Source organism: Anthonomus grandis, chromosome 15 (genome assembly GCF_022605725.1).
Source record: "Anthonomus grandis grandis chromosome 15, icAntGran1.3, whole genome shotgun sequence".
In the NCBI taxonomy this organism is placed as follows: Eukaryota; Metazoa; Arthropoda; class Insecta; order Coleoptera; family Curculionidae; genus Anthonomus; species Anthonomus grandis.
In genome coordinates this window covers 10,487,332-10,511,326 of record NC_065560.1, presented here as the reverse complement: position 1 = coordinate 10,511,326, position 23,995 = coordinate 10,487,332, and the positions used below count along the sequence as shown (strand labels likewise).

The 23,995-nt window shown below is 33.6% G+C and overlaps 1 protein-coding gene across 1 annotated transcript in view; it reads left to right on the top strand.

Annotated features, from left to right (window-relative positions):
* The window catches only part of LOC126745103 (mediator of RNA polymerase II transcription subunit 15), a 37,235-nt gene extending 20,801 nt beyond the window's left edge, over positions 1–16,434 (top strand). The window contains exons 10-14 of the mRNA XM_050452813.1: positions 5,743–5,912; positions 5,967–6,091; positions 6,146–6,313; positions 14,919–15,051; positions 16,131–16,434. Of these exons, the coding sequence (XP_050308770.1) occupies positions 5,743–5,912; positions 5,967–6,091; positions 6,146–6,313; positions 14,919–15,051; positions 16,131–16,265 (731 nt within the window). The 3' untranslated portion in view covers positions 16,266–16,434. The remainder of the gene's footprint in view (positions 1–5,742; positions 5,913–5,966; positions 6,092–6,145; positions 6,314–14,918; positions 15,052–16,130) is intronic.
* The last annotated feature ends 7,561 nt before the right edge of the window (positions 16,435–23,995 follow it).

Genomic DNA, 23,995 nt, shown 5'->3' with positions numbered 1-23,995 from the left:
TGAAAAATTGTTAAAATAAATCAAGTCAGCTTTGCTCGTTACCAGCGATTGTTCAAATCAAATATGCTTTATTGTTCTATAGCATTTAATATTGTAATCAAAGCTCATAATAATATGTAGACTAAACTAAAAATTAAAGACCTAAGAATTACGTGTCAGATAGGACAATACACAGTACGTACCACATACAAAACATCTAACTCAACAGGTAATGTATTAGTTAACAAATAATTTAGAATCTATCGTTAAAATATTTTTGAGTATCGTAAAAGTAGCTGACCATTAAAGGCAAATGAATCATACACCTAGGCAGTTTTGGCAAAAGGGATTTTTGGTTAGGGATGTGGTACCTTAAATGTTTGTCTTGTGGAATAGATGGAGGAATATTGCCTTAAGCAATTACCATACTTTTTATGAATTAAAGTGATGGTTTCAAGTATACACAGGGAAGGTAGTGTCAGAATTTTATTTGTTATAAAAAGTGACTTATATGAATCCCTCATTTGGCTTTTTTCGTGTACTTAATGGCCCTTTTTGTAATACAAATAATGTACGCATTAGCCGTTTATCAAAAACAGTTATCTGTGAATTTTTTATTAATAATCATACAAAAAAGATAGATACAGGTCCACTTTAATACATGCATTCATTTATTATAACTGGTGGCGGAGCCCTACCGGAGGTTTCGCGGAGCACACTTTGAGTAACGCTGCTCTAGACAAACTGGACCTAGAGTGTGCTTAAAAGACATAATGTTGTATATTTGGGATAAATTGAAAGTAAAAATTATTAGTCATACCAATTTTTAATTAGCATGGTTAGTAAGGTCCATCAAAACCTGATCATCTCTACTATTATTCCATAAGACAGTAGCATCATTTGCGAACATAGTAGGGGAGGCCGGGGTTAGTTGAAACAATTTTCAGAAATAATTTGTAAAAAACTGAAAAGGGAGAAAAAATAATCAAAATGCATAAAGAATTGTAAAAACCTCTTTTATTAGAACACGCCTCTCGTTCATTAAAATATTTTTTTTTCTACAAAATAACGAAAAAACTAAACTTAGGCACGCTGTTACAACTTGCCCCAAGTCGGGGTCAGTTGAAACTGGACTGGGGTTATTTGCAACAGTAGGTTTTATTAACCTATATTATTTTCTATAGATATTAAAAACTAAAAAAGGAACTGATAGGAATATAATACTTAAAAACTTACAAAAGGACAAGACTAAATACGTTCTGCAGTTAGTCTGCAATCATCATCGGAGTCGCAATTTTGACATACGAAAAATGGCGTTTTGTTAGTACACTCCTCATTGGCCCAATAATGGCACTGAGTGCACTGCACCCATTTTTCTTTTGGGCGAGAATTATTAAAAGACTCGCCACAAATTAGGCAAAATGTTTCCTCTTCCTCCTCCTCTGAGCTGCAGGGTGTCTTCGATTTTCGAGAAGGGCGGAATTCTGTTGTAGTCTCTGATTTCGATATGTTTCTCTTTACCTTTTTTTTTTATTATTTTTGAATCTCTTGCTCATGTATAAGTTCAAGCTTTTGCTTATTTGGTGTGTCGGTCCAAATGGCGGATTTGCCGCGCTTTCTGCCTTTTCTTGTACCAGTGCGTTCTGCAGCCTGTGGAGTGGGTCGTAAATCTTCTGGAGTAAACCGATGCTTCTGAATACTAGTGGATGGACCAGGTTGTTCTATAACTTGCGGTTGTACAACTTCTGACTCATCGTTGTTTGGAGTCTTCTCAGGAGTCTTTTCAAGGGTAACAAGAAGTGGGGGCAAGTGAGTCTGTGCTTCCCCATTTTCTTCTACCTCATGGACAATTACCAGTGGTCGATCACTAACTGCAGAAGGCAGAATCTCATCTTCACTAAAGATATGCCGATTTAAGGGTATATTCCCGATACTTTAGATTGTTTGTTTTGTAACTTAGTTTAGTTTTGTTGTTGTTGCAATTTAGGTTTATATTAAGGCGAAAAAAAAATACCAGCAAGTCTCTACTCGCACAGCGTACTAGCTCCTGAGGGCTGGGGGCATTATGTATTTATTGCCGATGTTTATTAAATTTACTTGTATTTCTTTTGTTGTATTGCATTTGAAAATAAACATTATTATTATTATTATTATTATACTTTAAATCCAGCATGGATGTTGCTCGGTGTTGACGCTAATGGCAATGCTTCTTTTGCAATCGCAGGAATGTTATATATCGTCATTGTTTTGCCTGGATTATTTCGCATCCAGGCAGCATTGACATATTTTTTAAAGGCCCGTAGACAGAGCAGTCTAATGGCTGTAATTTGTGGGAACAATGTGGGGGCAAACTAACCACTATTATCCCATTTTCTTTACAAAAATTAATACCGTTTAAGGATAAATGGGATTCATGATTATCCAATAGCAGCAAGACAGGTTTTTCCTTTGTGGCTCTAGTGTGTTTTCCAAAATGTTTTAAGAAAATAACAAACTCGGTTTCTGTCATCCAGCCGGAAGAATTGGCTGCTCCAATACATCCAGGCGGACCATTATTAACAAAATACTCCCTGTAGTATTTTCTAGGAAACAAAAACATTGGAGGAATTGAGGTTCCATTTGCGTTAACTGCAAAGCAAAATGTGACCAGAATCCTTCTTTCGGCCGACGTCCTAAATCCTACTTGTTTCGTCCCACATTTCGCAATTACCCTGTCCGGCTTTTGTACGGTCGTCATGCCCATTTCATCCACATTATATATATATATATATCTTGGGGCTAAAATGTATAGCGGTCCAAAACTTCCTGCAAAAGGTCAAAAAACTTTGCGACATTGTGTTTATTAAAGCTCGTTGCACGACTAAGGCTTGTTGCTTCAGGACACCTTAGAGATAATGTGGGATGACGTTTAAGGAAAGCCGACAGCCAATCTGTTGACGCCATATGATTATCTTTCCAATATGTTCTTACTTCTATATTATTGTGAACGGCATATTCATAGGCCAATCTGCGAACTTCGCGGGTTGATAGGCCAAAGTATAATTTCGACTGTTCGATCAAAAGAAAATAATCACTGCACAACACAACAAAACATTAAATTAAATATTCTTATTCTCTATGATTTACCTTCTTCATACGCCTGCTGTTTTCTTTTGCAAAAACGTCGGAAGGTCGAATAATTAATGTTAAAATCAGCAGCCGCTGTTCTGAAAGATTTTCCGTTGTTTATAACTCCATGGGCAGCCTGTTCAGAAACATCCACAAGCGTCTTCCTCCTTTCAGTTTTTCGCTTGTAAGTTCGCATTTTATACAATAAAAAAACACATAAATTATGTGGGGAACATGCCAAAAACAGAGCTTCTGATGGTGTTAGTCTGCGACCCAATAGAGCTACAAATTTGTTTCGCGCCGATGAATATCGGTAATATCTCTGATGTGTTTTAGTCGTTCTCTCTATGTTTTATATATATAACGTACATACAAAATCGTTTGGGGGTAAGTTGAAACAAGTGTCAACTCTTCCCCCCACAGGACTGCCCCCACAGGACTGTTTCAACTAGCCCCACAGGACGGCATTTCATTATATTTTTCATAACTAAAACTAAACCGAAAAAATCATGCATTTGAGAGTAGAATATCATAAAACATACCTTCGTTCACTATTTATCCAAAAATATTATTAATCCTTAAGGTTTTTACACTGTTATGAAAGAAAAACTGCGTCGCACTTTATTTACTCGACCAGCTTAAAAACATAAAATGTGTGTTTGCTCTCACAGTTGGTAGCCGACTGATCTACGGGTACACTCGAAGGTGGCGGGTCACAAGGCAAGCAAAATCGATATTTTTCGATACTCCTGTCATCTACCGTTTTCGCGTGAAACCCCGGTCTCCCCTAAACTTTCCAGAAATATTCAGATTTATAATGTCATTGCTATACAACAAAATTAAAATAGGTCCGAGAACTGCACCTTGATTCTTAAATATAACAAAACCAATCAACTCCTATACTTTGAATCCACAAATCTGCAACTTATGCAGCAATATCCTGTGACTCACACAATCAAATGCTTTTATTAAGTCACAGAAAAACAGTGTTTTTTTTTACAAACATTATGACATTGACGTTAATGAATATTCTTAACAGTTTGTTTTTATTTCTCTTTTGGCTTTAAAACATGCATTTTACTAGTAAAAAAACAGCAATTTATTCAAATTTGGAACTGACACCAGTGCATTTCATCTATGGTCTTGCCAATGGTAATGCTTCCAAATAGAAGAGTATTTATAAACAAATTTGGGAGTTTTGAAGCTAGTACTTCAGAGAGAAGGCCTCATTCAGTTAAAACACTGGTAGTTAAGGAGGCTATCCTGAATGCAGTCGAAGAGGATCCAACCAATACGCGAAAAAATGGTGTGTGAAACATCTGCTACAAGAGGGTATATTAAAGTTTAAGAGGTTCTTCGTTTTTTATATGCAAAGGATCCAGGCATAGCTTTTTAGAGTTTATGAATCGGGTACGCAATTTTGCAGATCTCCAAAAAGTAACAGAAAATATTCATTTTGATGCTAATACCTTGTTTACGGACGAACCAAATTTTTCCAGAAATGCAATAACCAATTTTCATAATATCACCGCAAAACTCAAATATAGAGAAGTGCAAATTGCCTTGTTAACGCCAAGAAATCTTGGCCCTCTACTGAAGGTGCAATAAGTCCAACTAATTTCGACATTTGTAAGCCATAACTATTGGCAACCCGTCTAACCGTGGTCAAATCCGGCAATAAATTCGAATTTAATAAAACACGGGAAATTCGAATGCTAAGAAGGGCCCAACTTGAGAAAACTACTGAATGTCACAACCTGCGGATACACCCTCCACTCGATTGAAACAGATTGCCAATATTTTTTCAATCAATACTTGTTCTTTCACATTTTCTTTTTATGTTACAAAAATTGAAAAGCTAATGGTATCATATTTATTACCCTAAGATGGCCGCCGACCGAAATTCCGTTTTGGTGAATCAGGATTCATGGGGCTGATAATCACTACTGGGCCCAAGAAAACCATCATTACAGAGACACATTTTCAGGAATAATTTTCACTCAATGTTTGAATCGGTATCGTATCTGTTATACATCTTCGAGTAACACTAAAATGGAGGATCGGTATTATTAGATGTTGATGTGTATTTGCTCTAGTATTAAGATTATGACTAATAACATTTTTAAAAAGGTTACTGCTACAAATTGAGAATCTAAGTAAATTTTTAATATAAAGTTGGGTAACAGTAAATATTCCAAACTGTTCAAATAAAAGGTTGGAGGGAAACAGTCTGAATTTATATAAAATAACTTGTAAAAGATATTTTTATACAATAATAATATTATTTTTAAAGTTTCATTGTAGGCAGCACCCCAACATATTATATCATAGCTTAGGCTTGATTCAGCTAGTGCTTTGTACACATTTTTTATAATTTTTTTACTATAGTATATGACGTAATAACTCATAAAATTTATATATTAGTTTTTTTAGTTTGCTTTGAATATAATCATTATGATGCTGCCATTTTAAATAATTGTAACAATAAACTATTTTTTGAAAGTCCAAGGGTGACATCCCTTAAAACTGTTAGAAACTTGAGTTGGTGACTTTCGATTACCCTCGATATTATGTAAACTTTGCAGAATGAAGCACATTTTTGACTCCTAATAAAATTGATCTCGTTTACTCAAATCTAACCTACGTTTGTTTTAGATGTAGAAAAAATGGCTAAAATGAAAAAGCTCCTGGAAATATTGTCAAATCCGACGCAGAGAATGCCCCTAGATACCCTCATCAAATGTGAAATTGTTTTGGAAAAGATCGATTTCAAACGGGGCGATAGTTCAGTTAGTACCTCAGCTGCTCCACACTTACCTTTTAAGGTGAAGCACATCTAATATTAAATTATCATTTATTTAATGCTTCTATTTTTGAAGGAACCTCACGTATTTCACTCTCTACTTGATGCAGTGGCTCAAAATCTTCAGAGTCCGGTAATAAATCACACTTTGCATAGAACTTTTGGACCTACCTTAGACGCTTTATTTGGCCCGGAATTTAAGTAAGGCACTGGATATTATAAAGTTTGTTTTTATTAAAAAAATTAATTTTTTAGGTTAGTTCCTCCTTTAAAAAAACTAAAACTAGAAGAGCCAACCAGCGATATCCCGGACGTTTTACAAGGTGAAATCGCGAGGCTGGACCAGAGATTTAAAGTTAGTTTGGACCCGAATCAACAGCCCGGAGCTAAGAGTATTCAGTTGACATGCTGGTTGGATGATAAGTAAGTTACGGATTTTTTGTTTCTAATTAATATGCAAGGTGTCCGAAATTTCATAATTGAGATATCACAAACTAGAAGAGATACGAAGTCGGTTAAGTTGCACAATTAGATACTCATTAAAACGCTACTTTCTCTGCTTTACAAAATGGTTTCGGCAGATTTTCAAATTGACATTTCGCTTTTGAGTGGTCGCCATGAACTTTGTTTTTTTACTATTATGGGTTTTAAGAGCCCTCTTATGTTCCTAAATCAGCAACTCCCAAATTTTACGCATGAGAAAATCTATTTTTATAATAATTCTGTAATAAAGAAAGCTTTAAAAGTATTACTATAAAACTAAACTAAACTATAATAACTTTTTATTGTTTTAGCTGCTATCACAAAGAGCTCAAATTCTTATTTCCTTCATGACTTCCAGCAGCTTTAGCTGCACCCTGGTGAAGGTGCATATCTTCACTTTTTCATTCTTCTACTTTAGTAACAGCAAGGGTATATTTACTTATTCGTTCAAGAGAAGGATTTTCTGAATCTTTAATAATAATTTTACTTTATGGCTCACTATTAACTACATTTATAGCTGGAGCAAGGGCAAATTTCGAGTTTGATTTTTAGTTAAGGCTCTTTTATTTATATGTGCCGGAGCTATTATTCATAATTTAAGTAACCATCAAGATATTCGATTTATAGGCGGTATTTCACATTTTATACCGTTAACTTGTGTCTGTATAAATATTTCTAATATAGGTTTATGTGGCCTTCCATTTTTATCTGGGTTTTATTCCAAGGATTTAATTGCTGAATTTCTTTCTGTGAGGTTATCTGTTATTTTTGTTTATACCCTATTTTTTATTTCTGTGGGTTTAACTGGTTCTTATTCAATTCGGCTATTTACTATTTATTTTGAAGTCTAACTAGTTTTTGAAGTCTAAGATAATAATGGTAAAATTATGTTGAAGGGAATAATTGGATTAGTATTTTTTTGTAATTTTTAAGGGGAGAATTCTTTCTTGAAAGCCGTAATTTTCCTGTTTTGCCATTTTTAATAAAATTAGGCACAGTTTCTATGATTTTAATTGGAGCCTTTTTAGGATATGAAGTATCACAAATAAAATATTTTTATGCCTCTTAAGTCTATGAAATTTACTTAGTATCTCATTTTTTTGCTAATATATCAAATATTTCTATTTTATCTACTTTCACAGTAAATCCATATTTCTTAAATATGGAAAAATTATACTATAAAACTTTTGATTCAGGCTGATTAGAATATTACGGTAGAAAGCATTTATTTCCTAGATTGAAACTAGCCCGAGTAACCAGTTATTTTCTAAAAATCATTTGAAAATCCTTCTGTTTATTTGTTAAGGAACTTTAGCCTTAGTAATCCTATTTTTCTATCTAAATAGCTTACATAGAGCTTGGCGTTGAAGCTGCCAGGGGCATATTTTTATCACTTTTTTTATACTATATAAATAAATTTACCGCTAATTAGTTTCAATTAAAAACAAGGATTAATAAAAATGAGTTTAAGATAAATTATATACAATAATTTTTAAATGCAACCTCAACGTTATAAATTTAACTATTATCCTTTACGGTTTTGAAGAAATCTCCGAAGAAAGTGATCTAGAGGGTTTAGGTCGGGGCTTTTAGCGGGCCGTTTTTCCAATAAGTAATCCTTATTAACATTCTCCATTATTATATCCTTATTATCATTCTTCGAGAAAATAGATAAACTACAAGCGCAAGTCCCCGATCTAAACACAAAATTGGAGGAAAGTCAAAATGAAGTTTCGGAGCTGCATTTAAAGGTAGACAATTTACTGTCCAGCAAACCCTTGGTGTTAAATTGAAAATAGATGATTTAGATATAGATGCGTATCATAGAATAGGACAGAAAAATCCGACTGACAGCAAACCGCGGCCGGTAAGAATGTTTTTTAACTCCGTGGCAGCCAGGCAAGAAGTTTTTTTCAAGAAAAAAATACTTAAAGGATCCAATATGGTCTTTGTTGAAGAACTAACAAACCACAAATACCATCTGTTGCAGCTAGCTAAAGAGAAATTCGGAAAAGAAAACGCCTGGTCAAAAAGTGGGAAAATGTATGTAACGAAAAATGGAAAAAAAAAATCATTGTAATTTTTTAGGGGTAAAAAGGTGAAATGCGTTAACTTAGTAAGGATTTTTATTTCTTTTTTTTTTTGGCAATTTTGTTCATATCCTGTTTTTTTATATATAAGCTTCTGTTTACTATTATATACTAGATCCCCAAGTTTTTGATTTCGATTTTAAAATTCGTATCAAGTTAGTATAGTACCTATCCTACGTAGCCACAAATCGGTATTTTATATAAACTTATCGTTTTTTATTTAAAAAAAAAATGCTTTTTTGTATCCTTTTCTCGTTCTTTGCATAAATACGTTACTGAAGTACTCAATTTAATTAACAAATTTAACTATTAACATGATTACATTTACCATTTTTTGAAGAGTTTCCAAGAGTTTATCGGCCTTAGTGCGAAAAAAAAACCCTCTAAATTGGAATTACTATAAATACATTCAAAACGAAACTACTAGTGTTATAAATAGAGAAACAAGAGCCTACCTAGAACACTTACTAGAGAATAACAATGGCAACGGAAAAATTTTATGGAAAACTCTCAAGAATCTTAATATTTTAAACAAAAAGTCCGGTGATACCATTCCCAACAATCTTAATAACCCGAATGAAATAAACAACTTTTTTATTCAATTTTCTCAACTTGAACCACCAGATCCGGACTTGATTTTATTCTATACTACTAGTACGGCAAAAAACTTTATTGAGCTTTTTTCTTTTAGATTGACGGATGAACAGGAAGTTTACACTGCCTTATCATCAATAAAATCAAATGCCGTTGGTCCGGATGGTCTTAACATTGAAATGCTAAAATTATGCTGCCCTCAGATTCTAAATATTTTAGTTAATATTTATAACTCGTGTATTCTCGTATCTGAATTTCCAGACTCCTGGAAAATTACTAGGGTTTTTCCGTTGCCAAAAACTAAAAACGAGCCCACAAACCTTTCAGAATTAAGACCCTGTCCTAATCCATTTTATCACCCTGCTCGAAAATATTTGAAAAAATCTTAACCGCTAGAATAATAGAACACCTGAATAAACACAATATCCTTCTCTTGAGACATACGGGATTTAGAAAAGGCTACAGTTGTTGTACAGCATTGTTGGACGTGGTTGTTTCAATAATGTCAAATATAGACTCTGGAAACTCATGTGTTTTGATATTGTTAGACTACACAAGAGCGTTTGATAAAGTAAACCACCAGGTCCTGTTCGCTTTGCTATTGCATATTGGATTTTCACACAGTGCTGTCGATCTAATTAAAAGCTATTTATCTAATAGGGTTCAATATGTAGAAACTGATAAGGGATGTTTGGACAGAGGGTCGCTTCACTGTGGTGTTCCACAGGGCTCCGGGCTATCCCCGTTACTATTCTGCATATACACTTGTTATCTCACACGTGCCCTTGAACACTGTATTGACTATAGTTTTGCTGATGATAAACCATTATTATACCCTGTCATACCTAATAGCATAGTACAAACTCAACTTAACATAAATAAAGATTTGAATCAACTAGTTCGAAACTCAGAAAAACACCACTTAAAATTAAACCCTTTAAAAACTAAAATACTTGCTTTTGCAAATAAACAAAAAATTGACTTAAGAAAACCAACTTAAAATTAATTTAAATAACTCAGAGCTTGCCTTTGAAAAAAAATCTAGGAATTTGGGGGTAATTTTAGATACAGATTTAAGATTCAGCGAACATGTATCTGCGTGTGTACAGAGGGCGTATGCAAATTTAAAGTTGTTATATCCACATAGGCGTGCACTAAGTCAAAAACTAAAATTAACATTGTCAGATGCTCTTGTGTTAAGTCCCTTTAATTATTGTAATGCATTGTATGGTCCATGCCTAACCAAACAGGATAGGGACAGGATACAGAGAGTTCAGAGGCCGTGTTTGCGGTTTGCATTTGGCATAAGGAAGTTTGAGCCAGTAATTCACAAACTCAAAACTTTGCAATTGGCTGGATATGGAAAATCGCCGTACATTTCACTCCGCTGTCTTATTCCACAGAATAATATTTAATAAAAGTCCACCATATTTGTACAACAAAATAAAGTTTAGAACAGATGTTTAACACAACTTAAACCTAAGGTATAGGGGCTTAATATCTCCTCCTTTGCATAAGACTGCCTTGTTTGCAAGATCTTTCTCTTATAATGTTTACCTATTATACAATCATATTCCTCTCGAAATGAAAATACTCACACCAACAAAATTCAAATATCTATATAAAAATAACTTGCTGACACACCACTAAGTCTTGTTGTTGTTTTTTTATTAATTTTTTTTTCGTACGGTATAGTGTACTTGTGTTTTGGGTAGGTACAAACGTCTACTATAAGTATAAGAACTAGGAACTATTAGAATTTTTTAGGTAAAAACAGTGTTGTAATTTACTTGTGTTGAAATTATAAAACTACATACTACTTATGATTTGCTATTGTGCTAACATTGAATCTATATATTAATTTAATATTCTTTGTTGTTAGTTACAGGTACAAAATTTTTACGGAGTTTATTCAATATCAGTTTTACTGCCTTAAACTCCATTTTGCAGTAATACATCATGTATGAACAATGTATATCAATAATGCATTGTGTACTTGTACTATTACTGGCAAATAAATTTATTTATAATAATAATAATAATTATTATTATTATTATTATTATTATTATTATTATTTTGGTTCTTATTAATTCTGCATATCTTTCGAAAGTTACATTTTCCTTTACGAAAAAACGGTCGATAATTTTATTGTACCACATACATGAAATGACTGTCGTGCTTGAAGTCTTACTTCTTGATTTTTCCTTGAATTTACTATTGACTAATAGTGTTCTTTATTATCTATCCATTTCTATCTATTAAGTAGTCCATTTGTTGAAAAACTGCATTCATCAGTCACTACAATTTTATTTAGGATGTTATACATTTTAGTTATTAAGGCATTTTCATTACTTTTATTTCCTAACCAGTTACAAAAAAGGTCATAGTGTTTGATAAATATGAATTTTCTAATGTTATCCACGATTATTTAATGTTCTTTAAACTCTCATTCGCGGAAATATCACTATTTTAACTAACTTTAAGAACGCTCTGGTTGAAGTTTGAGGAATATTATTTGCCTATAATATAAGCAAAACAAGGGTAATGCGGCTGCCGTCTTTCTAAATATTCCAACTAGCGATTGCAATCCCGAAGGGTTTTTGGGTAACCAGGTATTGATCCCGAAAATTCTTAAAATATTGTAATTTCTTTATGTATTTACTTCAGTATTGCTTTAAATAATGCGATTTGAAGAGATTTTCTAAACAATTCATATTTTTGTTATTTATTTACAAAAATAGATGAATTTCTTACGTATAAGTCAAGAAGAAATTAATTTAGGAGATAATTAAATAAATAAATAAAATAAATTGGGCCTTTATTTTATAATCTGCGAAGGGCAGCGAATGCTGTTAACTTAACCGAGTACACATTTAATTACAATATTATTATAACTACTTTTAAAAAAGCAAATAAAACATACAGAAAATATTTAACTAACTTAATATATAAAAAAACAAACAACAATTTAGACTTAAAAAAAAACTTACCTAGCGTATGACCGACTTGACTTAACAATACAAATACTTAAAGAAAATAAATGATATTCTACAATAATAGCAATACAAATGAAGGGTTCCATTTCAAAACTCGCCTTATCCATTTTTTGCGAAAAATAAGGTCATGGTGTCTATAGCATCTGTTAATGTCCCTCTATACATTAGACAAACTTAACCATGCCAAAACTCGCCCTTACCTACGGTAAAAGCATAAGAAAAATTTAGTATCATTTCAAAACTTGTCTTATCCATCGCCTGTATCATTCCAAAAGTCGTCTTATCCAAGCGACCAATCAGAGCGCAGAATTTTGTTTTCATGCTGGTGGTTGCGTGATTTATTATTTTTGCCTCATTTTAATGAGTAAATCCTAAGCGTTTGGTCTACGTTTTTAAACAGCTGTTTAACAAAAATTTGAATAATTAAAACAAGAATTGATAGTAATAATGATTAATTTTATTTACCCGTGGCACAAGGAAAAGGCAGGCGACGTCCCAGTGATCCGACAAAATGGAAAAAAAAGTGTTGCAAAATTAAAAAGGTACCTACATTGGTTTCGTTTATAACGTTTAAATAATATTATTTATATATTTTTTTGTAGGCGTGCTCCGTTGCAACTACCAGTTTTTCCAAAATGTCACCTTTTATCGGGTAAAACCTACCGCTGTTCAACTCTTACAATGCAAGATATTAAAGAGTTTCATGCCCTATTTTATTCTTTAAAAACAAAGGTTGAACAAGACAATTTTATTTTAAAATATATGTCTATTGAGATCCCATCCAGATCAAGAGCGAGAAAACCTGATTCATCTAGGAAGTCGGCGGCGATTAAGTATTTTATTAAAATACAAGAAACAAAGAATTTCAAAATACAGGTATGTCAAAATACATTTAAAGGTGTTCTGCAAGTTTCTAAGGATCGCATTCGAAGAATTGGACGAGTTTTACTACAAACTGGCTTACCACCTAAAGAAAATCGTGGTGACTCAAAACAAAAACCTATGTATACCCAAAAAAAAAGGCTGTTAAAATATTTATTGAGAAACTACAATGTTCTGATGTACATTATTGTAGAGAACAAAGCAACAGACAGTATTTGCCTTCTGATTTAACTATAAACAAATTGTTAAATATGTATAATAACCAAGTGCCTGAAAGTAAATTAAAAGTCAAAAAAACTTTTTTTAGGAATATATTCTGCCTTGAATATAATTTTGGTTTTGGTTCACCAGCATCCGACATTGGCTCTCGTTGCAGTTCTTTAACAGAAAAAATTAAACAAAAAAAGGATAATGACAAACGTAGTCAGCTTCAAATTGAAAAAAGAGTTCATATCTTAAAAGGCAAAGCCTTTTTTTCGAAGTTAAGGAAAACAAAGGAAAACATGCTCGTCTTATCTTTTGACTGTCAAAAAAACTTGGTAAACCCAAAAGTCCAAGATCAGATCGCCTATTATAGCCGCCAGCTCTACACTTATAACTTTACCATTGTTAAGGGTTCCTCAAAAACTAAATTACAAAATAATAACGTGTTCTTATATACCTGGATGGAACACGAGTTCCATAAGGGCTCAAACGAAATTGCCTCAGCTGTTTTCCATTGCCTATCAGATCTCATAAATTTGTCGGGTTACAGCAAAATAAGATTGTGTGCAGATAGCTGCGGAGGGCAAAACAGAAACTCCACAATGGTTGCAATGTGCATTTACTTCTTGGGGAATATCGCACCGCCCCATATTGGTGAAATCGAGTTGGTTTTTCCCATTAGAGGTCATTTATTCCTACCATCGGAAAAAAAAGTTCAAGATGTCAAAAAGTTACTAGTTGCTCATTATGGGGAAGATTGGATGGGGAGAAATGATTATTTAGAATTTTATAAAAATATCTTCGAGGAACAGGAGAAAAACATTGGGAGAATGGACGAAGAAACTGAAAATAATGAATTTTGCGAAGGAGGAGTGGAAGAAGATATTTCGTTAAGAATTTAAGAAATTACGATTTTTTAAATAATGTTATCTTTTTTTAATAAAAAAAATAACATAAGTCAATTGCTGTACTTTTTCGTGCCAAAACTTGTCTTGTCCATATTGTTTTAATAAATTTTATGGAAATTATATAAACAGGATTTAAATGAATGCTAAAATTAGCACATAAATGATTATAGTAAATCCATAAATATTAAATTTGTATAAATTTGGATTTGAAAATTTTCTAAAACGTTTTTAGCCAATTGTGAAATTTTACCCAAAATGGAAAAGGCAAGTTTTGAAATGGAACCCCACAAATAAAACAAAAGGAGAAGAACTATCGAAAAACAAATAAATTGATGAAATAAAATTTAAATTGTTCCTAAGTTGAACACAGTCATTAAGTACTCTATTTTATTATTGACTTTCAACCAATACTGTTTTTAATAATAATAGATAATACTCAAAAAGATAGATAATACTAAAAAAAAACATGTTTTTAAAATTCTACCATTTTTTTTTTGAGAAAAATAGAAATGAGCAAGCTTTAGATCTCTAAATTCTAAATGGATTTAAAAAAAAAACGTGAAAATCGGTTCAGTGACAGCTTCAAAATGATGATTGTGATTTGATAATATAATATTAAATATCTATAAAGTGTTTTAGGAGTAAGACATGAGAAGATGAATCTGATTCTGAAAGAGGCCATAAAAGTCCATATAAAAAGAATTGTAACTACTCGGTTAATATTGACAACCAAAATATTTCGGTATACCAGAGCCATTAAAAAAAAGATAGTTTTGTTTTAATATTCCTGAATAGTTTTAATTTACTTGTTCTGTATCTCTTTTAGCTTTTACGATTATTTATCAATAAAGGTACTGTAAACTTTTTTAGGCAATTACCGTGTGTTCCACCTATATCTTTGATAGTACCAGAAGAGTACCCGAAAGAGTCACCGACCTGTCAAATGGCCTCACATGAATATAATGCGACAAAATTCTTGAGCGACGTTCAAACTGCTTTGTTGGTAAGTATTAGAATTGCTAACTTTCTAAATTGTTCACCGCAATTTAGATAGCTAGCCGTTATTCTCTAACGTTAAAGTCTTTCATAATGAAAAAGCTTCAAGTTGTTTAAAACCGTGGGGTTTGAAGAAGTATGTAAGTAAATATATATTTAAATGATATATATGATAGATTAATTTCTACAGATGGAAATTCTTCATGTACTCCAATAAGCACATATTTAATTCAAACTACTTTATTTGCCTATAAAAAGAAAAACAATTCTAACTTAAAGCTAATTGCATAGTTTTCTGTAGAGAAAAAGGATGGTATCACGATTTCTGAAAGCGTTAACACCTGGCATTAAGTATGTCAGGAGTGATACAACCCTACTACTACTGCTACTAATACTTAACGTTTAATAAACTTAGAAACTTAATAGAACGAAGGGCTTAAAAATATCTGGTAAAAAAATTGTATTCAGAAATAAAAAGAAACAAAATGAAAAATCATGTGTGGTGCGCAAAAGGTCGGTGGTACCCCGACAGACAAGGGAACACTGAAAGGTATTTAAGTATAGGTATATATATTATCGACGCATTTTAAAAAAGTGTATATTTTATTTTCATTTTAAAAATGTTTGCGTTTTATTGTGATTCTAGCAAAAACTCTTTTACATATTATGCATAATTCTTTTTTGACATATTGTTAGTATTTATTAAGAGATTATTCCATAACATAACAGGCACTATTATTATAATAGAAGCGTGTTCCTAGTATTGTAATTATGGATAAATGAAATAAAATTTTAAAAAATGTATGGAGGTTTTTAAGATTCGATATAATATATTCAGCAGATAATACATTCATACATTATAAAATAACAACTACTTACTAATTTGATAATCTTGAACGTAAAAAGATACATATGATATTTTCGCCTGTTTGACAAATTGAGAAGCGGGGATATGTGATGTGCATAAGGTCTAGAGTAAGCAAATCGCATGCACGAGTTCTGTGACTTTTGAATTTTTCTACAAAATACACCCGAAATCGAGTTAGTATAAACCACATCTCAGTTGGACCATTTCCTTTTTTTCAGGCTAGAATAAAAAAGTTACCGAAGAACTTTTCGGTATCACAACTGCTGGACACTTGGGAGATGAGCGTCCGCCAAGCGGCTGCTCCCAGCCATGCTCCCGGACACACTTCTTTCCCTCTATTGGTGGGGATATAAAGGTATATAGGCTTCAATTTTATGTAACCTGGCTTTTCATGTAGATAGTTGAGAATAATATTTTTTTAAATAAGCTTACTCTATTATATTGTTTTTTTTTTAAATATCATAGTAATAAGTTATATAATTACGAAAAATATATGTTAATGAATAAAATATAAAAAAAGAATTATATCCTCATTATTCGTAAAAATCTATCCCACTGCTAATATCCTTTTTTTTTAAATCTTAGCACAGTGATTCTTGTGAATTTCTTTTTGTAAGTATAACAAAAAATATATCTTGCGGTGTAGTATGGAAGTATCACCCAGTATAACAAATATTGTGTAAATAGGAATCTACTATATTGTAATAATACATTAATTACTTCTATATAGCAAAACATTATAATGTCTAGTAAGCATTATCATAAACCAGGTCAACGGGAAGTGCAACGATCCTTGGATGAAGCTTTTTGATATATTATTATAGATCCTACTTAACCCTAAGAAGGTTGTTTCATTTTAACCCTATGTCTTAAATCATAATTACTTAAATCATAATTTACTACAGCGGTCGGGTCTGTTACAATTTTTAAATTTTAGACATTTTATTCGACTTTTTATCAAAGATAAATTTTTTAGGGTTTGCCGAGGATCTTCAAATCTGTAAAGTCCTTATTTGATGATCTAGATGGTATTGTTTTGTGGTCAGTGGTTTGCAACTTATCGTTAGAAATGTTTAAGCATTTCATTTGGTCGTTTCTCAAATGTATCTAGAAATCACTACTCTATTAATGCATGTTAAACAATGCAGTTAAATAGAGACGCTAGAAAAAAAGCCCAACTTGTTTATTCTCCACACAAAAAGATCCAAGGAATTGACAAACACACAACCCAAGCAGATCCACGGTATTTTAAAAGACACCAACAAAATTTTAACGAGCGTTAAAACGCGAGTATGCTAAGGCCCTTTTCAATGACACACGATCACACCAACCATCTAAAGACTATGATGAGAGAGTCTAAGACTTCTCACATCATTGTTCAGCTCAATATATAAGCCAGATGTGAGGGACACGCTGGAAAGAAGCAGTTTAGATTTAAGAACGGTGTGGGCACGCGCCAGGCTCTCGCAACGATCTCGTACAGCGATACAGAGGCATGAATGTAGGTATATACGCCTGTTTTATTGATTACCGAAAAGCTTTCGACTGTGTCTCGCACCAGAAGCTCAATGAGATCCTAAAGTAAATGGATGCGGGAAATCTGAACATCATCACGCAGCTGTATTGGCATCAAACTGCAAAGAATAATATAGAAGGCTTAACATTCGGAGAGTCAGAAGGGGTGTTAGACAGAGGTGTCTCCGGTCCTCTCTTTTTTATAAAATGTACTTGGAGGCAATGTTTTGGAAAGCCCTGGATAAAGAGGGCATTAAAAATCAACGGCACTTATTTTAATAATACAGTAGAACGTCGATTATCCGAAAGCCGGTCGTCTTTTCCGTCTTCGTCTCTTCAATTAAAACACGAGCGGCCGGCAGAAGTACGGATCCGTCTAATCAGTTTGTTTCTCTATTGACGTTGACTGACTTCAGTTTTGTTTTAACGGTTCGTGCTATTCTTTTTTTGAGCTGTGTGACTCTTAGCAATGCCGAAACGTGAACGAGTTGAAAAATTTTGGAACGATTAAAAAAAGGTCCAAGTGTATCAAGTTCGAGAGTTTGGTGTTGGGAGTTCAACGATAACTGACATTAAAAAAAAAACAGTGAATCTATCACAAAGTTTGCTTGCGTGCTGGACAGTGAAGATGAAAGCTTGCATAGAAAAACAATGAAAATGGCGATAAATCAAAATAATCTAAACACTGCAGTTTACTCATGGTTCATGCAGATACGTGCTAAAAATCAACCAATAAATTGTCCTTTGATTTGCGAAAAGGCATTAGAAATGAACAGAAAGCTTGAGGGTAACAATGATTTTAAAGCATCGACTGGTTGGCTTAAAAGATTCAAGTCTAGGCACGGAATTTAAGAGCTAGATATTCAAGGGGAAAAGCTGTCAGCTGACATTGAAGCTGCTGAAAAGTTCAAAGAAAGTTTTAAGAGTTTGCTTGTAAAGCAGTGTTATAAGGACAGTATATAACGTCTACAATGCAGACGAAAGTGGGTTATACTGGAAGAGAATGCCGACCAAATCTCTTGTCTCTAAAAAAGAAATGGCAGTGCCTGGATTCAAAGCAAGCAAATCCCGCATAACAGCCATGGCATGTGGAAACAATACGGGCACACATGAACTACCTTTGCTGATCATAGGAAAATCTAAGAATCCAAGATGCTTTAAAGGAATAAAAAAAATTGCCGCTTATTTACAAAAACCAAAAAAATTCTTGGATGGACACTCGAGTATTTATCGAGTGGTATGACGCTGTATTCATTCCAGAGGCTAAAAACATTAGATAGAAACTGGAGACACTGGAAGTGTTTTATTGTGATTGATAATGCTCCAAGTCATCCCTCAAACCTTTCACTTGAGAGAGAAGATGGAAAATTTAAGGTGATTTCCTTGCCACCCAATGTTACCTCAGTCCTTCAACCTATGGACCAGGGGATAATCGAAGCCTTCAAACGTTACTACAGAAAAGCGTTGCTTCGTAGTGTCCTAATCGGCCAAGGGGAAGATAAAACAATTCTTAAAATCTACAAAGGTAGTAAATTGAAGGATGCGATTTACATGGCAGCAGAAGCGTGGGCTAATGTCAAAGCGACTACTCTAAAGAAATCCCGGAATAAGCTTTGGCCATGCTATTAAATGGTTGGAAGACCAAGACGAATGCAATTATGTGCAGTTGCTGTCTAAAATGTCCAAGAGATTTGGCGACAAAAAACCGAGTCTCAAAACTTAAGCAAACAAATATCTTCGACTTTTTTTTAGAATTTGTAATTTTCTACTATTATCACATCTAAGTCACTTAACTAAAAAATCTTTAGACATATGTATGTATGTACCGTATGTGCAATCCCTACTTTAATGTGTATGTGTCTATTCATAATATGTACTATACTCTAGTGTATTATTAAAAAGCATTACATACATAATATGTATTCCTAATCCAATAACGTGTTTTATTGGCCTGCCCTTGTTTATCCGAAAAATCTATTATCCGAACACTCTCTGCACCAATTGTTTCAGATAATCGGCGCTCTACTGTATACGATTTGTCGAGGATACAGTCGTGGTCGTCGACAGCCTCCCACATCTCCCGAATATGATGGATCTCATTGTTGAACATAGCACACAGTATGGCCTACACATAAATGTCGCCAAGAACAAGGTAGTTGTGTTCTCCAAGGCATCAAGACGGACGATCCTTTAAATTAACAACCAGGCTTCTTTTTACGGCTGGATAGAGTCATATTTATCAGACCCCGCCCAGTTTATTTCTCTTGGAAGAGCGGCCTCTAGTATGTTGAGATTCACTTCTGTTCCCCAGGGTTCTCATATTGGTCTTGTACTCTTTTCACTTTTCATCAATGATGCTGTTGGCTGTTTTGAGGACAAATTTTGCTTATTGTATGCCGTTGACCTAAAATTCTTCAGTGCAGTTACTACAGACACGAGCTTGCAGGGCGACTTGGACTATTTTGTCAGAACTATCTCAAATTGAACGTCTCCAAGTATAAGCACATGAGATTCTTCAAGTGTGATCCTCTGAGTCACTTACTTAATAAAAAAAACTCACCTGTAAGCCAGGTGGATCAAATTAATGACTTGGGAGTCATCTTTGAGAAAAATCTTAACTGTAACCTGCGCTTGGATAATATTATATGTAAGTCATCTAGAATGATGGGATTCATAAAAGGTCTACTAACTGATACGAGAGCTTTAACATGCCTAGTGATGTAAAGGGTAACATTACCGGTAATTTTGGTAATATTACGTAATATTACTGCAAGACCGGTAATATTGGGGTTTTTTTCCCTCTATATACTCTCATTTATTCGCTATTCGCCCAGCTCTACTTGGCTTTACTGGCGCGAGGCGCAAGGACGAAGGACGATCGTGGCGTACGGAGTGGGCTAACGCTGCGCCGCCGCTTTCTTGATGTATAGATCGGGGAATAACCAAAATAGTAGTAATAAAAATTCTGTGATTCCCCGGGGGCCGTGGCAAGCGATATTTTGTAAACAGCCTCTGTGTATTGATCATAATTAGTGGCATTATTGGTACAAAAGGGTTGTTTATAGCCATTATAACTATCAGTGCAATTTTTATTAAATAACTGTAATTATTGTAGGTCATATTTAAACTGGTGAGTAAATATTTTTTAAGTTGACCTCTTCTCGAAATGCATGATCTTTATTTTGTAGTAGCGATAATATGGTTAAGCCAAGTGATGTTTGGAGATACTACGATCTTAAAGATAAAGACAACTATTCCTGTAAATATTGTAAAACCTCCTTTAAAAGAAATGCGACCAGACAGTTCCAACATTTGCTTAAATGTGTCAAAATACCTGAAAATATAGTACACATTCTTAAAAAAGGTGTTGCCTGTTAAAAATGTTTTCGGTAGTAACAATAATACCAATACCTCGCGAAGTTCACCCATGGTATTAGAAGATAGTGGTACTGAAATTGCTGGTTATGAAACTTCTCAGCAGGGACACGCATTTGAGACTTTAGACTCAGAAATAACTTCACTAGTTCGGCCTGTGCCTTCCTCAGCTAGTTCTTCTTTTTCAAGTACATCTAAAGCATCACAGGGTACAATTTCTTCGTATATTGATAACATGTCCTCTGAAAAATACAACAAGATTGATGAAGTACTGGCAAGGGCTATTTATGTCTCAGGAGCCCCATTAGATATGACAACAAAAAAAGTATGGTTAGATGTATTCAAAACAATGAGATGCGCATATAAACCGCCTTTTCGTTACCAGTTGTCACATCCACTACTCGAATCCGAGTACACTAGAGTACAAGCTGCAGTTTCTTCAAAAATTAGTGAAGCACCTATCTTAAGCTTACAAATGGATGGTTGGTCAAATTGTAGAAATGACTCTATATCCAATTTTGTTATTATAATACACCTCTTCCGGTATTTTATAAATCAATCCATACCGAAGATAACAGAAATTTAGCAACATTTTTGGCCTCAGAAATTGAAAAAGTATTGGAAGAATTGGGAGCTTCAAATTTTTTGGCTATTGTCACTGACAACAGAGCTAACATAAAAAGGCTCGTGAAATAGTTAGCAGCAAGTACAATTACATAACTAATTATGGTTGTATTTGTCACGGTCTAAACCTTCTGGTTGAAGACTTCTTGAAATTAGACCATTTTGCTAATTTTAAAAAGAACATAATTTCAATTGTATCAGAGTTGAAAAATTCGCAGATTTTACATGCAAGGTTTAAAAAAATCTAGTTAAACAAAACGGGGCGATACATCTCTTTAAAATTGCCGGTGAAAACAAGATGGGGTTCCTTTGTTTCTTGTTTAAAAAGCTTTTTGGACACTAAATATTCATTGAAAAGTTTGGCAGTTAATGATAACTCAGATATATCTGATGTTCTTTCTACAAATACAGTAAAACTTCTTCTTCAAAATGAATTTTGGTTAGAAATGAGAGCAACTTATGACTTGTTCCAGCCAATCTCTAAGTGGATAACGTTTTTTGAAGCTAACGGGCCAACAATCTCAAAGTGTTTATCTGCTTTTTTGAAATAAGATCTGTATTACGTGACAAACTATCAAATTTATCCGTTACTATGTTGGAATCCCAGAAAATATGTTTAATTTTTCAAAAACGAGAAAATAAATGTTTAAAATCCGTTCACCTTGCTGCTTAACTATTAGAACCAAACCAACGTGGCAACAATTTAACTGAAGCTAAAATCATCATCCAAAATATTCTTCAGAAGTAGGTCTTATTATGGAAGCACTTGCACAGTACAAAATTAGAGGTGGTAATCTTTTTGCTAAGGAATTCGTTATTTCCAGCGAAAAATCTATGTCTGGGCATGTTTGGTGGGCAGGAATTTGCTCCAGTTCTAAAATAAGTAGATTGGCTGTAGACATTTTAAATTTACCATCGTCAACAGCCGCAACCGAAAGAACGTTTAGTACTTATGGATTTATTCATCGGCAAAGAAGAAACAGGCTTACCGTGGAAAGAGCCAAAAAACTAACCTATATTGTCCATAATTATAATTTACTAAACAAAGATCATTCAAGAAGAGAAAAAGCTACTTAGGATTCTGAGGAAGAAATTGAAAAAGAAGATCTCGGTTTCGAAATTATAGACTTAGACTGAATTAACCAAGAAGAAAGAAGAATCAGATGAAGAGGTTGGGGATGATGAGGATGATTTACCATTATCCACTCTATTACGTAGTTCATTCTGACTCGTTTTTTTTGTGTTTCCTAATGTTTTTACAGTTTTGAATTAAAAAAACTAGTATTAGTTAAAAAGCTGATTTTTTTAAAATAAATTACCAATATTACCGTAATATTACCGGTAATTTTACATCAATAAACATGCCTTAGTAACAAGAAAGCATTCTTGAAGATTGTAGTGATTATATAACAATCCCCAGAGAAATATAGAAAAAAATGAGAGTGTGCAGAGAAAATTGTATATAATGCATACCAAATATCAGCTTTTCACATATTCTTTTTGAGTCCAACCATATGGGACAAGCTGTTATTATGTGGAAAGCAATCTTTGGAGCAGCGCTATTTGAATTCTTATGCTATTTTTTTTTACTAATATAGAAATAAGCTCGAGTATAGAAAGATGTACTGGGTACCTCTCTTCTAAACTCAACTATTTGGATGCTTTACATAAAAATTTTACATTACCAAACTTTTTGCTGTTATAGCAAACCTGAGACAAAAATTTAAGTTTCTAAAAACTCTTGATATCTTGATATATGAAAAATCTTGATAAAACTAATGAGTCACATAATCTTAATTTAACGCGTTAGTTGAGAGAATATCTTTATGTAAATACATATACAGGGTGTTTCAGAACTATGGGATCAAACTTCTAGGGGTTGTTCAGTGCAACAGTAGAATCCATTTGAGTATAGGAACCCATATCCGGAAATGTGTCACTACGCCACTACGGCCCTAAGACGCGTTTAAATTTAGAAAAAATATTAATTACCTAAATAGGATCTGATGCCTTTATTTTTACCTTTTGTATATGATACCATCACAACAATTGTTCAAAATGTCTTCCTCCAACCTCAATACACCGATTTAAACGCCGCACATGATTTCGGCGGACTACACTAAAAATTTGATCCTCGTTTTGAATGATTTCAAATGCTGCTGTTATTCGTCCAATTAAGTCTAGCTCTGATTCTACTGGAGTGTCGTAGACTAAAGACTTTACATGTCCCCACAAGAAAAAATCGAGCGACGTTAAATCGGGTGACCTAGGAGGCCAAAAAACTGCTCCACCTTTGGCAATCCAACGGTGGGCCAAATACTCGCGTACTTGTACAGCAAAGTGAGCCGGCGCTCCATCATGCTGAAACCACATTTGCTGTCTAACGTTTAGTGGAACATTTTCAAGGAGTTCTGGGAGAACTTCCTCCAAGAAACGCAGATAAATAGGTCCTGTTAACCGTTCCGGTAGAAGGTATGGCCCAATTAAATAATCATCAACAATGCCTGCCCATACCTTGACAATGATTTTGATGATTTCTTGGAAAAATTGCATAAGGATTTTTTTCGTC